This window comes from Podarcis liolepis, assembly GCF_965112155.1.
Source record: "Podarcis liolepis genome assembly, chromosome: 9".
NCBI classification, from domain to species: Eukaryota; Metazoa; Chordata; class Lepidosauria; order Squamata; family Lacertidae; genus Podarcis; species Podarcis liolepis.
Genome location: NC_139564.1, coordinates 58,070,258 through 58,087,339, shown reverse-complemented (window position 1 = coordinate 58,087,339; position 17,082 = coordinate 58,070,258). Strand labels below are relative to the sequence as shown.

The 17,082-nt window shown below is 37.9% G+C and overlaps 1 protein-coding gene across 11 annotated transcripts in view; it reads left to right on the top strand.

Annotated features, from left to right (window-relative positions):
- Window positions 1-17,082, top strand: part of ATP8A1 (ATPase phospholipid transporting 8A1) — a 75,015-nt gene that overhangs the window by 45,569 nt on the left and 12,364 nt on the right. For all 11 annotated transcript variants that reach the window (XM_083459790.1, XM_083459786.1, XM_083459791.1 and 8 more), the window contains 11 exons: window positions 260-329; window positions 2,461-2,545; window positions 4,123-4,262; window positions 5,308-5,446; window positions 8,137-8,201; window positions 9,353-9,525; window positions 10,213-10,396; window positions 10,493-10,603; window positions 12,744-12,818; window positions 12,920-13,042; window positions 15,659-15,737. In XM_083459790.1, coding sequence (XP_083315916.1) covers window positions 260-329; window positions 2,461-2,545; window positions 4,123-4,262; window positions 5,308-5,446; window positions 8,137-8,201; window positions 9,353-9,525; window positions 10,213-10,396; window positions 10,493-10,603; window positions 12,744-12,818; window positions 12,920-13,042; window positions 15,659-15,737 — 1,244 coding nt within the window. The remainder of the gene's footprint in view (window positions 1-259; window positions 330-2,460; window positions 2,546-4,122; window positions 4,263-5,307; window positions 5,447-8,136; window positions 8,202-9,352; window positions 9,526-10,212; window positions 10,397-10,492; window positions 10,604-12,743; window positions 12,819-12,919; window positions 13,043-15,658; window positions 15,738-17,082) is intronic.

Below are 17,082 nucleotides of genomic sequence, written 5' to 3'. Positions count from 1 at the left end.
GTGAAAAGACCACTCTTATTTTATCAAAACTTACATTGTTTCATAGATGGAATATTTTGCAAACATTTGTAGGGCAGGGAGGGGGTAGGCCTTATATTTTAGAGGATATTTATTTTTTCTCTCCTGTAAACATTTTCTCATTTCAAGATATGTGGAATCAATGCTTATGCTCCATCTTATATATGTTTATTGTATAAGTCTATCACACCCTACTAAGTTGCTTAAAACCTGTTTGAAATGGAACATGCCTTTCATTCAGTTCTAGGAAAAGAATGTCTGTGATTGTCCGCACACCTACAGGAAAATTAAGACTTTACTGCAAAGGGGCTGTAAGTTGTTGGCAATGTTGTTGTTTTCATTTTCCATTTCTTTGCACTATTTGCTATCAAGGATTGTCTGTGAAGCGTTATGTTAGACATAGGCCCAATAGAGATTACCGTTTTATGGAGTGGAAAGACGTCCCCACATTTACAGTGGTGGTTATTTGTATTATTAATACATGGCAGGTGACATTAAGTGGGGAAGAGAATTCCTTTGAACTACAGATTCTCATAATACAGTTTTAGAGACTACATCCCAGAATCCCTAGTGCATTCCAGCAACACTGAGATGGTGGTCCGTGGGGCCTACCTTTCAATTAGCACTCTGAACTTGATTTCTCACTGAAATCTGAATCACAGAAAGTCAGTCCCATACTCCCATGCATGTAAGATGTTCTCAGTTGGGATGAGCTTCCCTTCGTGGATGGAGGCAGGAACACCGAGAGAGGTTCTGAATCCTTCATTCATTCCTGTCTTTGCATGAAGCAGGTGCTGGGTACACTCTCAGTCTTGTCTTCTGTAGCTCAGGCCTGAATACAGTGGTACCTCAGGTTAAGTACTTAATTCGTTCTGGAGGTCTGTTCTTAACAGTGTAACAGTAACCTGAAACTGTTCTTAACCTGAAGCACCACTTTAGCTAATGGGGTCTCCTGCTGCTGCCGCGCCGCCGGAGCACGATTTCTGTTCTCATCCTGAAGCAAAGTTCTTAACCCGAGGTACTCTTTCTGGGTTAGCGGAGTCTGTAACCTGAAGCATATGTAACCTGAAGCGAATGTAACCCGAGGTACCAGTGTAGTGTAGTGTGCATAATTATGTTTTATTGTTTCAATTTTCTGTTATTTTGTGGCATTAGTCATTGTCTCTGTTTTCCTTTGGTCCTGTCTTGGTGACTGTGGTTTAAATGTTTCTCCTCCATGTTAGTTCCCTCGCTCTTGGTCCTGGTGTTATCTACCCTCAGCATCCTGCTACTGTATTTTTCTTATTCTAGTACATTCCCCATTTTGTAGAGCCTGTGTTTTTAAAGACTTTTAAAAAATAGTATATTGTTGCCTCCCTATTCCTTGATCTCTCCATCTGTCTGTCTACCTTGGCCCAAGCCCTTCTAAGTCTTCATCCTGTTTCCTAATTTCCTATGTGCTCCAAGCTTTAGACTTCAGCAGCAGTGAGCACACATAAACACCTAAAGCAGGACTGGGAAACATTTGGCCTATTGGACCACAACTCCAATCATCCCCAGCCTTTGGCCATGCTCTAACTGGGGCTGATGGGAGTTGTAGTCCCACAATATATTGAGGACCAAAGGTTCCCCATCCATGCTACCATAATGGGGATAAGTGTGTATTATCTGTGCTTTGCAGGATGCTCAGGTTATGTTTGTATGCTAAGGTTGAATTACACATGTGCTTTGCATGGTATGGTCCTTTCCCTTTTCTGGAATCTTAAGCTTTTTAGTTTGGTTTGGTTTGGTTTGGTTCTTTTGCCTATCCTGCACTAAGTTACGGCTAGGATTTGCTTGTCTGTCAACCACCACTTTAAAAAGAAATGCATTATTGTGTACTGATGAAATATCAGACCAGTTGCATAAATCATCAAATATATGAGAAGAAAAGGTATAAATGGAAGGCAAATGGCATAAATGACAGCTAAATGGCAGGTTTAGGGTGTATGTCAATTAGGGGCACTATTGTGGGTTAAAGAGTCCTGTAGACTGTATCTATTTAATAAGGAAGTATATAGCCTTGGACAATCCAGCAGTGACATAAGCAGCAAACATTTGCAGTACAGATCCCATAAATCAGTTACATATCAAATGTGCAACTGACCCACATACTACAGAAAAGGCTGTGAATATTGTCTGTATATTGTGTGTATTGCACTGGTGCAAATAAAACTGCTAGAGAATTTGTTGAGTAACAGGGATCAAAAATCTGCTTTTCAGTCATAACCTTAAAAAACATTTCTGTGTGACTTTTTGTTGAAAAGCATTATACAAATATTCTGGATAAATAAATAAATTAATAACAGTGTGATGACTTACAGTCGGACTGTAGTTAGTATGGAAATGCATTTCCTCTTTTAAATTTTTTTTTCATTGCTTTGTAAAAGAAATCTTGCTTCAATTTGTTTTGTGCCATTATAGGACACAGTAATTTATGATCGCCTGGCTGAAAATTCAAGATACAAGGAAATTACCCTGAAACATTTAGAGCTGTTTGCTACAGAAGGTATTATTATTTGCATTTTAGTTGGTTATGTATAAAACCATTAATGTAATAACAGTACTATGATTTTGTAACAATTGGTGGTTATTGTAAAAGAGCCCTCACTTTGTTCATTAAAGTTAGTGCAATGTAGTGTAGTGGTTCTTCCTTTTTCATCATGACTGAGAGATGCCTTTACACCTGTACATAACTTGATTCCTCTTCCGTTGATTTCTCTGCCTTTGATTACATTAGTTTGGTAGATGAATGTGTGAAATGATCTCATTGAGAAGCACAGTGTTTGAGATAATATGAGGGAATGTGAAAGGTCTGTCTGTGGGTATTATGCTCATATTGGTCCGTTCACACATGTAAGTAGCAATACGATGCAACAGTTATCAAAGGAAAAAGAGCTTGTGCAAACAAATACAAAATTTTAGTTCATCTTGAAATTTAAGTTTTTGATTGGATCAAAAGCATCTGATACATTTAGCAATTACCCATCTTGAAATTTAAAATTTTGATTGGTTCAAAAACATCTGATACATTTAGCAATTACCTATACCCCAAACCAGGAGCACTTCTCTTATAAAGGAGGTGGTGATTTTTCATGGAAGAGTAGCAGATTGGTGGCAAATGTTTGCAATTATGTTGTCAGATGCTCACATACAAGCTGGCTGTCCTCTGAGAGGAATGCTATCTATGTAATGGAGTGGTCACATTCTTTTGGATTCATTATAACTACCGTATTTTTCGCTCTATAAGACGCACCAGACCACAAGACGCACCTAGTTTTTGGAGGAGGATAACAAGAAAAAAAATATTCTGAATCTCAGAAGCCAGAACAGCAAGAGGGATCGCTGCGCAGTGAAAGCAGCAATCCCTCTTGCTGTTCTGGCTTATGTGATAGCTGCGCAGCCTGCATTCACTCCATAAGACGCACACACATTTCTCTTTACTTTTTAGGAGGGAAAAAGTGAGTCTTATAGAGCAAAAAATACGGTAATTATCCAGACGCAACATCATTTCTCATTTCCATATGTTGGTGTATTAATCAAATTAGCGCAATACTTTTGTGTTTATTTTGTATGATTTACTTTTATGTCTTAGTCTGCTTTCCTAAATATTTATTTTTGTTTTCAGAATAATGGTTTGTGCTTTGGTGTTCTGAACATCTTTCCTTGACTTGAGTTGCAATATTGTATAGGTGGGGTGGTTTGAAAGTTATGGTAGTTCCCATTGTTTCTGGTGTACCTGAATACCTGTGAACATTTTGATTGTAACACTAACGTGAAGCTACTATATACTGGAAGAATCTGGAGTTATGATATGCTGTTTTTTAGAAGAAGTAGGGGGTGCATCATATGAGGTGTAGATGTTGCTTCTGTCTGGATATCAGTGTAAGATAAAAATGGTTCTGCGGCTTCTGTGGCTATTTTATATATTCAGGAAGCATTTTTTTGTTTCCAGATTCTAAACTCTACTACAAACTTAGATGATAAAGGATATTTGTGATGCGAGGTACCATATGAAACCAATACTGTAAAATGATAAAGAAATGAATAATTATTGAACCTTGTATGACCATTTTATTTCCTTAGGCTTGAGAACACTTTGTTTTGCCGTTGCTGAGATTTCAGAAAATGACTACCGAGAGTGGCTAAACATCTATCAAAGAGCTGCAACTGCTGTACAAAATAGAGCGCTGAAACTTGAAGAGAGTTATGAACTAATTGAAAAAGTAGGTGTTGTGTGTTGCCTGAATATGTTACTTGTATCTGGCATATCTTGCATCTTTTGAATCTAATGCTATCATGTTTGGAATTTTATTGCATCTCAGTTTGCTCAAACAATTAAAAAAGAAGTCCAAAGCCCCCTTATACTGAGCTGACAGGTGGTGAATTATGTGGAGGCATCCCTCAGTCCAGCTCTCTTGGTTGAGGCTGGGGGACAAATGATCAGGAGTTTGATCAGTGGGTTGCCCGTCATCGGTAGCCAGCATAAAGGCCCCAAATAGGGTGTTCCATGAGTGGGAAGGCAACAGAACAGCCAGGATGGATCCTACGAATCAGACCTGATTTGGACATACTGTGCTAGCCTTGAGCTGGCGCAGAGATCAGTCCAGATCCAGCCTCTCCACCTTCTACTAAAGAGGCGGGGAGGGGAGTGGAAGTGGTTTGAATTGTGCCATAAGTCTATTTTGGAAAACCCAAAATATGGCCAACATACTGATTTGAAACAAAGCCTTTTTAATTTAATTTGTTAAGCTTCATCAAATAAAGCTTTTTTATGCCTTGGGTTACTGAACCTATGTACTTTGGCCTAGTCAGCCCGCTAAGGCCATCCCTTCCCAAATGTCTTGCCCTTGTCCTCAAAAATACTACTACTGATAAAATGCCTAATGCCCCATGGTTTTCCAGAGTAGCAGGAAAGAGAATGAACTGTCTCAAAATGAATGATCACTTCTAAAAATTGTAAGGAAGCCGGAAAGATCCAGATGATTTCCTCCTGCTGCTATTGCTGTTCCCAGAAAGAATGAATGTAAGAACAAATCAAAATAGACATGAAGAGCAAAGAGTTGCAAATTATACATTAAGGCATTGAGCCCAATTCTAAGCAAACATTGAAAATAAGTGTCACTGAAATATTTCAAAGTAAATGCTTCTTTAGATTATGCTTATTTGCCCAGAGTCCCTGATTCTGTATTTATTTATTTATTACATTCAAAACCGTATTTGTGGTTGTTGTTGTTGTTTAAAAATCTCTCTGATATGCTCTTTTCAAAGAATCTTCAGTTACTTGGAGCTACAGCCATAGAAGATAAGTTACAAGACCAAGTGCCTGAAACAATAGAAACTCTAATGAAAGCAGATATTAAAATTTGGATCCTTACTGGAGATAAGCAAGAGACTGCTATTAACATTGGTAATGTGTAAGACTTCAGTCTTCATGCTACATTGTTCTTTTACGTCTTTAAATAATAGTAAAATAATAATAATGGAAAGAAATAGGCATTTGTGTACTGGAAACAAGTGAATGCTGCTCTTTCTGACCTAGACCTGCATTTATCCTAAAGGTGCCCTGAGATGCAGGTGTCACTTATGAGAAAGCGCTTCCTCTTGGCTACAGGCTGGGACGCAAAGATGAAAGACAAGGTGCCCTTGCCAAGCTAGAAGGCAACAGGATATTTCTGGCTTGAGAAAGAAGAAATAAGGCCATTCACCGTGCTGCCTCTCCTCTCCCCCTTACACCCCCCCCCCTGAGGTAGACTCATTGCTAAGGCACAAGCTAAACCCCAAAGTGGCTTTTCTCTTGCCAGTTCACCATAAAGAGGAGCAAGCAAGACCCTGTTCACACTGCCCCTCCCTCTCTCCCCTGCCTGGGAAAGGCATGATCCAGAGAGCCTGACTACAAGTATCAAACCATATTTTGCCTGTTGGTAGCGGTGGACATTCATTCACAGGGTCCAGGTTCAGAATGCCTTTTCCTCTTCCCCAGGAGAAGGAGTTGCTCCACCCCCCAGTGTGACCCTCCCCATGGTTAAAGATAGTTGGGGTCATTTCAGGTCCTCGGGTGCCCTGTGTTTTCCTCTGCCCTTTTCATGAGTTTCATCTCCCTCTGTCCTCTCCTCTTGTTGTTGTTGGTTCTTATGTTAGGTGGGTATGCACATTTGTTTCAGATCCCTTTCTTTACCTACAGTGGTGCCTCGCAAGACGAAATTAATTCGTTCCGCGAGTTTTTTCGTCTAGCGAATTTTTCGTCTTGCGAAGCACGAAATCCCATAGGAATGCATTGAAATTCAATTAATGCATTCCTATGGTCAAAAAAAGTGCAAACAAAGCCAAATTTGGTACAACAAGAGTTTATTAAGTGCTCTTTAAAGTCACACATACTGTAAAGAGCATTTCAAAAATTGAAGGAACAATAAATTAAGTTTCTAAACATGACAGAAAAACTTTAAAAAAAAAAAACATGGCCCAATGGTCACAGAAAATCAAAAAAATTCAAAAAAAAACCACACAAGCTCCCAGATTCTTGCAAACCCCTCCTCAACTGTTCCCCCAGCCACCCACCACACAGAAATTCAAACCCAGATTTTTTAAAAACAAAACAAAACAGCAGAGTGGCCCAATGGTCACAGAAAATCATAAAAAGTAAAAAAAAAAACCACACAAGCTCCCAGATTCTTGCAAACCCCTCCTCAACTGTTCCCCCAGCCACCCACCATACAGAAATTCAAATCCAGAATTTTTTTTAAAAAAAACAGCAGAGTGGCCCAATGGTCACAGAAAATCATAAAAATGCAGAAAAAAACACACAAGCTTCCAGATTCTTGCAAACCCCTCCCCAACACCAAGTCCTTGAATTCCAAACACCCCAACCCAAAATCCAACCCCCCCCCAAAAAAGTTTTAAAAGTTTAAAAGAAGTTTTGGAAAAGCTTCAAAAATCACCAAAAACCTCAAAAAAGGCTACCACACCTCGAAGTCAAGTCACAACTGTATTAACGATGTTAAGAAAAAGGAAACAAACTTGCAAGACGTTTTCGTTTTTCGTCTTGCGAAACAAGCCCATAGGGAAATTTGTCTTGCGAAGGAGCTCAAAAAACAGAAAACCCTTTCGTCTAGCGAGTTTTCCGTCTTGCGAGGCATTCGTCTTGCGGGGCACCACTGTATTTCTCTCTCCTTGCTTGCCCACTCCATCTGGTGTGTCTGTGGGGTTTTCCCCCCTTTTGTCACTGTTTCCCTCTCCCCTTTTGCTTCTGTGGGTTTGGGAGATCAGGTTGCTGGTTACTTTATGGGGTAGGTTTGGTCAGTCGGGGTTCGCCTTGTGCCCTTTGGGGCCAGAACTGTGATCAGACCAGAGGTATGCTCAGCTTACGCTGCGATACTTGCAATACAGGGCAAGTCTGTATTAAGAGACACGTTTTTCACAATTCCTGTACTTGTGGTGTAGTGGTTAAGAGTGGTAGTCTCATAATCTGGTGAACCAGGTCCGCGTCTCCAATCCTCCACATGCAGCTGCTGGGTGACCTTGGGCTAGTCACACTTCTTTGAAGTCTCTCAGCCTCACTCACCTCACAGAGTGTTTGTTGTGGGGGAGGAAGGGAAAGGAGAATGTTAGCCGCTTTGAGACTCCTTAGGGTAGTGATAAGGCGGGATATCAAATCCAAACTCCTCTTCTTCTTCTCTGGAATACAGGATCACATTTGTGACAGGGATTGGAGAGGTGCGTTCTCTGATTCTAGCTCAGAGAGGAGCATGGCTCTGTCAGTTTTGTGCCTTTTTTGGTCTGCAAAGCATCTAGCTGTTCTCCTTATGGCCGCCCCTGCTGACTCACCACATTACAGCATGACAGAAAGAGAGAGATTGGACTGTACTGTCTCCCTCACCCAGAGCCTCACAAACAGATGCTTTTCCCCTCCCCCTGCAGTGGGAACTCCCCATATTCTTATCAAGCTTGCACAAATGAATATCATTGAAGATCCAATGGTGCAGGTGGCTGGCACTGCTGGCAGGGATAGGTCAGAGGGCAGTTAATCCCATAAATCCAGGCATAAAAGTCAAACACCAGCTCTAATTTCTCTTAATAAAATATTGTATTTCTTTCTAATAGGGCACTCATGTAAACTCTTGAGAAAGAACATGGGGCTACTTGTCATAAACGAAGGCTCTCTCGATGTAGGTATAATAGAAAAAAACGTGCTAATGCCTATGTGCTATCATTTACAATGCATGGGTCTCTGGAAAACCTTTAAACCATCAGTACGTGTTTGGATCAAATTACTAAAAATATACAACATGTAGGAAAGCATGTACTTTATGTGGTTGACACATATATCCCCTGGTAGCATCTAATAAAAGAATTCAGCTTTTTCTTGCTGCTGCTCCAGTTCTTGTTCTTCTGCTTGGAGGGGGCAGGATAACACTGAAGGCAATGATGGTGTGTCACGTGTTTATTTTACTAGCTTTTATCAGAGAGAGAAATATGGGTCGGTGACAGCGATGCATCCTTGTAAAGTCGAGCCAGTCCCTGACTCGTCTCTCCTCACTTCAGATGCTTCCTAATTTGAGATTCAATGTAGCTGGCTCTTTGTATGCCACCAGAGGGTGGTACTGAGTTACTGAACTTAAATGACATACAAAAAGAACAGTAAGACAATGACAGTATGTAAAAGTAGCAAGTGATAAGTGATACAAATTGAAGTACTGATACAGTATATTGGCTAAGAGTAAGAGCTATGCATCCATTCAAATCTCACCTCCATAATAAACTTTATAGGTGGCCTTAGGCAAGCTATTACTCTATTAGCTTCATCTCTTCAATCCCATCTGCAATATAGGGATAATATTAATAGCCTACCGTACATGGGTGTTTAAGATGTTTTAAGTGACATGCTTTTGAAAGCTTGAAATGCTCTCCAAAAATTGCAAAATGTTAATGTTGTACAATAATATGAAAATGCAAAAAAGAAGAAGTAAGTTAATGCTTGGGAATTCTGTGGATTTCCGTAACATTATTCTTCTTAGTAGTAGTAGAACTTGATAGCAGTATACCTGTGTACGTAGTAAAAAAGTCACCCACTAAATATCACCCCAAGAGGGTCTCCTGGCTTTTACAGTGGGATTTTTGTTTTCCCTGGCTATTTTCCCTGTGGCAATACTGATGTGGTCCTTATTCATCTTTGTTGTTTTAAAAGCTACTGATGTATTAGTTACATCAAGGCAGAATATAATAGTTTCATAGTTAATTGATAAATGTATATCAAAAGTATAAAACTGTTCAACAGAATTGAAGTGATTCATATTTTTGGTGGTGATTTTTTTTACAGGCAACAAGAGAGACATTAAGCAATCATTGCAGCACTCTTGGTGATGCTTTGAGGAAAGAAAATGATTTTGCTCTTATTATTGATGGTAAAACACTGAAGTATGCATTGACATTTGGTGTAAGGCAATATTTCCTCGATTTGGCTCTGTCGTGTAAAGCTGTTATTTGTTGCAGGTAAAACTTTTTCTTCTTGAAAACAAAGCATTCATACAATTTTGAGATGTATAGCTCCTCAAAAAGTGTTTTCTATTTTTAGAATAATTTAGGTTATTAAGTAGTTTTTGGAGTGGAATTTTTTTTTAAAGTACAATATGGGGGGGAGGCATAATTTTAACAGTCTGCTACAATGCCTTGTGTCCTCTTTTTTCAGGACAGGACCTCTTTTTCAGAGTAAAATTTGGGACAAACTGCATTTATTTGCTTTTAATGGCCATTTTGGTCTTCAAAATATGGCAACCCTACACTTAAAAATATAGTTATATGAAACATTTGTTCTTTTGTATTGCATGTGATATGATCGACAATCATAATTTCTTAGCAATACCATATTTCCTAAATTTCCTAAAGCCTGCCAACTAATTTGGAGAATGGCCTCAGTTCATGCTGGTGCCAGACTACCATAATTTACTGATTTTGGTTTCTCTTGGCTTCTCCGTTTTCCAATCAGTTTCCTCCATTTCTTTTTCAGTTTGTGAATCTTTAAAAAAAAAATCTACATGAAAAAACAATGTCTTCCAGTGTAATGTGAAATCATAGAAGTTACATAAAAAGCATGCATTAGCAATTGTGGTTTTCTTTGCTGCCTTACATTTAGAAAAATAAAATGGTAAAACGGAATTTCTCAACACATTTCTTTTATAGAGTTTCACCTCTTCAGAAATCTGAAGTTGTAGAAATGGTCAAAAAGCAGGTAAAAGTGGTAACACTGGCAATTGGAGATGGAGCAAATGATGTTAGCATGATACAAACAGCACATGTTGGTGTTGGCATTAGTGGCAATGAAGGGCTACAAGCAGCTAATTCTTCAGATTATTCAATAGCTCAGGTAAATCCACTGATAAATTAACTTTTAAAAGACAGTTGTTTCAAGTGATAGATGCTGTGTGCATATACCTAAACTTATTTCCATTATCATTTATAGTTCAAGTACTTGAAGAACTTACTATTGGTCCATGGTGCCTGGAATTATAGCAGAATTGCTAAATGCATCCTATACTGCTTCTACAAGAATATTGTCCTTTATATTATTGAGGTAATTATGGCATCCTATGCCAGAATGTTTCTTTTCAAATTGGAGCAATCTGTGAACTTTTAAAAAACCCATCTATGAAGTGTAGAATTATTCTGTGTGCATTTATTTTTGTGCATTTTACAGTGTTTGCAGGCTCCAATGTACTCACTGTGCTCACAAGTATTTCCTCTTGCCATACCTAGCCAACTGTGAATAGTCTCAGTAAATCTGCTCAAAAATCCACAATGCGTGAGGCTGCTTGCTCTTCCTGCTCTTCTCCTGTTTGCACTGACTTAGCCTCTCCTACATGCCCCCATAGCAGCCGTCTTATGTTATGCCACACCCCATGGCAGCCATTTTATGACTGCTGCCCACGGCACTTTCTCAAAATTCTACATGTACTGACTGGTCCGTGAAGATTGGCAACCCATATATATATGTGTGTGTGTGTGTGTATATATATATATATATACACATATATATTCTATTTTGATATGTAAAACCCAGTTCAAAATAGAAATACTAATTACTGGGTGCTAATATGAAAGCAGCACACATGTTTACATATTTGTTTTATGGTACGTTGTGTCTAAGGCACATCATAATAACATAATTAAAATGAATAAAAATAAATATATACACACTGTGCTTCATCTTCTAAAGATCATGAGCCACTTGAGCAGGAAATCAGTTAATTTTCATCTCCAGCAGGACACATTTTTCACAAATGTGGGATCAATATGGGAATTGTGGTGCCTTCATTCTGTCCACCTACCTCAGGCATAGGCAAACTTTGCCCTCCAGATGTTTTGGGACTACGACTCCCATCATCCCTGACCACTGGTCCGGTTAGCTAGGGATGATGGGAGTTGTAGTCCCAAAACATCTGGGGGGCCAAGTTTGCCTATGCCTGACCTACCTCATGGAAAAGGCCTGGCAATCAGTTGACATGTGCAGAGCCTTTAAAAAGAGCATAGTTAGAACCAAACCACACCGTCTCACTGAGACCTTCTTTGTCTCCTTCCATCCCACTACTCTGAGCAAGGTGTCATCCACAATTGTACCTTGGATCCCAAATGCCTTGTGAGTCAAACGTTTTGGCTCCCAAACGCCGCAAACCCAGAAGTGAGTGTTCGGTTTGCAAACGTTCTTTGGAACCCAAACGTCCGACGGGGCTTCCAATCAGAAGCCGCGCCTTGGTTTCTGAACGTTTTGGAAGTCAAACGGACTTCTGGAACCGATTCCGTTCAACTTCCAAGGTACCGCCGTATATGAAACGCTTTAATAGGCCCTTGCCTATTTAAATCAAGTAATCCTTACATTTTGTTAATTCTTTAGCAATTTGAATTCCTACGTGTCTGTTCAGCGTCCATGAGGATTAGAAATGTACTATTTTAAAAATAAAATTTGAACCAGGTAGCCTTGTGGGCCCCCCAAAATATTGTCTGTTAAAAGACCAAATTGTTCACAAAAACCAGTCACATCCTTATAAACAGAGAATTTATAAACAATTCATACAGCTGTGACGTTAAACAAAACGTGGACCCTGACTAAGTCTGTGTCACACTGATTGCTAATTTCATTTTACTAACTTGCTCTTTTTAAACATATATCAATATTTGTACTGTGAAATACCGTATTTTTCGCTCTATAACACGCACTCGACCATAACACGCACGTAGTTTTTAGAGGAGGAAAATCCGTAGGCATGCCACCCGTAGGCATTCCCTCCATAACACGCACAGACATTTCCCCTTACTTTTTAGGAGGAAAAAAGTGAGTGTTATGGTGCAAAAAATACGGTATTTTAAATCAATATAATATATTTTGTATTCAAAGGAGAGAGAAAATGGACAATGGTAAGGTATACATCTGAGTGGAATTGTCTCTTTGTGAGCCATTACTATTGTTATATTTTAAATTTATAAGGATTTTAGTGCTTTTTCATTTAAAGTGAGTGTGATTTGTTACACATTAAAAATTTAGTTTAAATGGATGTAGAATTGACTCCTCAATTGTGTTTTATTGTATGGTCTAATTAAATACTAAACTGTTATTCCCCCACCCCGTTTTTCTTGCTGAAATTGAAACTTTACTCAGATCAAACAACACCCAAATGTGTCAAAATAAGACTAACTAGCTTCAAAATTCTCTTCCTCAGATATGGTTTGCATTTGTTAATGGATTTTCTGGACAAATACTGTTTGAAAGATGGTGCATAGGACTTTACAATGTGGTAAGATATTGTACCTTATTTATTCTGACATTTGAATTACTGTTAAAATACACTGATTTCTTAACAAATTGATCCCATGGTGTGTTTTGTTTATATGTTAGATGTTTACAGCCATGCCCCCACTGACTCTTGGAATATTTGAGAGATCCTGTCGAAAAGAAAATATGCTAAAATACCCCGAATTATACAAGACTTCTCAAAATGCCCTGGATTTCAACTCTAAGGTAGAAAATAGTTTAGTTATCTTTAGAATAGCATCATATGAATGTACATCCTATTTCAGTTCTGCATGATTAAAAAGGATTAAATATATGATTAATAATGAAACTATTTTACATCACCACCAGGCTGTAAAATAATTGAATCAAATTCACAAAAATGCAATCCACAAATTGCTATTCCGCACTAATTTTTCCCTCCATCTTAACGACTGCATAAGTAGTAGAGACCCAGCAAGCTTCAAACACACCTTAACTCTGGACCTGGTAGCATACATGAATTTTGTGCCAGGGCTGTTTGCAGCCACAAGGACACTAGACTATGCAGTGTCCTGGAGGCCAGGTAAACCTGCAGCTTGACCACAAGACTGGGTGAAGTAGACTTCAAATTCCTTTCTTCTGCTGCCGGGTGGATTCTGTCTGTCAGTGAATACCATATTTAAAATGAAAATGACACGTTTTCATATTTGTCATTTTTCTTTAAAATGCTTGATACCATAATTTAACCTTTTTGTGTTTTATTCCCATTTATTCTATGGTATTTTGGATTTTAAATGTTTGAATTTTAAACTTCCATATTTTATTTTAAATATTTTAAATTAATTTTTCAACAAAAATAAAAAAACAAACAAACACAACAACAACAACAACAAAGAAAACTATAGAGAGAAGCAATATCCAATCCATAAAATGGGATTCTCTGAACCTCATCCCCGCCCCCCCCCCCCCGGTTCCTTAATTTTCTTTTTCAACTGTATATCATTTCTACTCCAAATTCTACCTCGAATTTCTTACATTATTTCTAAAATTACAAGTGTTCTTAAAATCCTGCCAATGTATTAGCCTGTTTACAATACTTTTGTAAGTACATAATAAACATTTCCCATTCTTTTTTCAATTTCTTGTCATCTTCATTTCTGAGCTTTCCAGTTAATTTAGCCATTTCAGCGTAGTCCATTAACTTGGTTTGCCAGTCTTCTTTGGTCAGGACTGCTTCCTCTTTCCACCTTTGGGTTAACTGTATCCGGGCAGCCTAAACTTCCATATTTTAAAGCTCTTTAAAATTGCTTTTTACAAAGTATGTCGAAGTGACTTACACAATCAGTACAGAGCATAAAACAAAAACAAAAAAGGCAAACTCGGTTTTTTTATTCATAGAGTATGTTTTTGTTCTTTGCATTTATTTTGTTGCGGGTCAATAGTCAGTTGCTCATAGTCAGGCCTGGTTAATACTTATGATGGGAGAATAACCATATAGACTAAACATGCCCCAAGTAGTGCAACAAATAATGTGAAAGCTAAATAAACTTTTCCAAACTTTTAGCAAATTCGGATTAGGTTCTCATATTCATATGATAATCAGTGTTTTTGCAGAATATTTAAAGATTCTTTTTAGTTGTGCAAGTCTCTCCGTTGTGATGGTTTTAATTCTTTGTTAGTTTTAGAAAGCTTTTGATTTTGCTGGGTTTATTTTGAGTAAGTTTTCTGAATAAACACTTACAAGCTACCTGCGGAGACAGAATGGCTGATTCAGGCTTGATGTGCAGAGGATCTAGAATCATTTGTTGCGTGGGTTTGTTATGTTAAAAAGGGTCAGAGTTTGTGGAGCCAGGACTGAGGTTAAAGGATTAGCATGTAACAATAAGTACTGGTCAGGAAAATGGAAAAGTAGGCCTAATTTTCTGGCATCCACCTGTGCCTTCTGTCAAATAAAACTTGTGGCAATGGCATAGCAAGGAGGAGAGAGAAAGGTTAATGAACAACACAAGTTCAAATGTGCTAAAGTATTGTGGCGTAAATTGGATCATAGAACCTTACCTACTTGGGGAAAGTAACAAAGAGGTTGGAGACATGGTGGAACATTTTTTGCGGCAGGCAACTCAATTTCTGTTGTTTGAGCAACTTAAAACTATTAATGCCCTTCTGTTAAACACAATAAAGATTATGTTTTGGGAAAGTATATCTAATTATAAAACATGGGTATCTATTATATGAAAGAATTTACCAAAAGCGCTCTTCTTACTTTGTTTTTATATAATGTACAAAATGCTGGGTTCCTGTGTTTGACTAGACTTGCCACATTTTAGCAGGTGTTTCTAACATGCATATAGTAAAAAGAAACAATTATAGAAACAATTGTGTAATGAAGAAAACGTCTGTGTGTTTGTGTGTACCAACAACTAATTCGTTTCTCTTTTTTCTTTTCACTCTATATTTAGAAATTGTTGTTTTATCATCTGTCCTCATGTTATACTGATAGGATATAGAATGAAACCATAAACACTTAATGCTTAATGCTAATTTAGTGCATAATCAGTTAGTAGAACAAAGATGGTTTTACAATTTGGCTTTGGTTTTTCTATAGAAGGCATTCATTTCTTTAAAAACTAAAAAATTAAAAGTGAAAGATAGTGAACATCTTTCGAGAAACATAAACATAAATAAATGACCCATGAAGGGCTGTGAGGCAGAAAATGCATCAGTTATATTAGTTCTTAGCGGTGGTTCTTAGCAGTTTGAAAAACACATTTTCTGAATCTAAGTAAAAGATAAAAAGAAGGTCAGAGTTCACACAGTTAGTTTTACCTCAAATGGTTCTCAGGAATGTTTGTTTTCCCTTAGGTTTTCTGGGTTCATTGTTTAAATGGCCTCTTCCACTCAGTAATTCTGTTTTGGTTTCCACTAAAAGCCATGCAGTATGGTAAGTAAATGAAATACAGAATTTGAAAATACTGTATGCATTTAAAATGGCAATATCCAGGGTTACACTAAAGCAAATTCTGTAATGTGATCTTAAATGTGGTCTTTTAACAGTTGATCATTATACAGTATTGTCCCTTTTTCAGTTTGGGGAGCTAAAACATCTTTTTAAATTGCTAGTGTCATGTGATTTGAGGTATAATTGTTATGTAATAATGCAACAATGTTGCACTAGTCTTATTTTAATACATATCGATAGAAGTTCTTTTCGGATCTGTCTTCTTTCAAGCTGCATAGAGGGTCTTTTTCCAAACTGTGTTGCTGGAGAACTGGGAGTTTATTCAACTTGTAGAGGTTAATTTGGAAGTGTGTTTCCAAATACAAGTATGTATCTTCCCAAGTTTGAATTAGTTATAAGCCAAAGGAGATAAACTAAGTAGATCAATAAGTTATAAACCAAAAACCTCAGCTTTATATCAGACTAGTGGTTGGTAAATTAAAAGAAATTATTCTGGCAGAGTAAAAACCATTGAGTTTGATGCAATTGTTTTCTTCAGTGAATGGAATTAACTTCTTCCAGCAGTAATGGTCTCCTGTCAGAGGAAAAGAACTCTTGGATCTAAGCCATAAGATGTCTTTGGAAATAACAATAAACTGGTTTATTGTTACAGGAATGAGCCTTGGGTTCACATGCTCCCCTCTCCTCTGTTCTCTAGCACAGCTTCAAGGAGGAGATAGGAAGATTTTGCTACAGTTTAATGTTGAATCCTAAACTGTGGTTAATCTTAACTGTGGTGTGTTGAAACAAGCTATAAACTTATTGAAACATACCATACACTATGGTTTGAATGTTTTATTCCCTGGAAAACATAGTTAAGGTTAACCACCGTTTGTTCTGGTTTGGACATAACACTAATCTGCAGTTAGTTAAAAAATGGAAGTGAAAGCTTTCAATATCATCTGCACAGCCACCTAAGACTTATTCCAATAACGATAAACCATATTTGATTATTACCACCAAACACAGCCATAGAGTCTAACAGGAGAAGTGCAGTGACCAACACATTTTTGCCCAATGAACTTCACCATTTGTACAAGGCACTTCATAGAATCATCAGATTCTAGAGTTGAAAGATACCCCAAGGGTAATATAGTCCAGTCCCCTGCGATTCCGGAAACTCAGCTAGATCATACATGACAGATAACCATTCAACCTCTGCTTAAAAACCTCCAATGAATAAGAGTCCAGCACCTTCTGAGGGAGCCTGTTCCACTGTTGAACTACTCTCACCATCAGAAAGTTTTTCCTGATACTTTGTCAAAATCTCCTTTCTTGTAACTTGAAA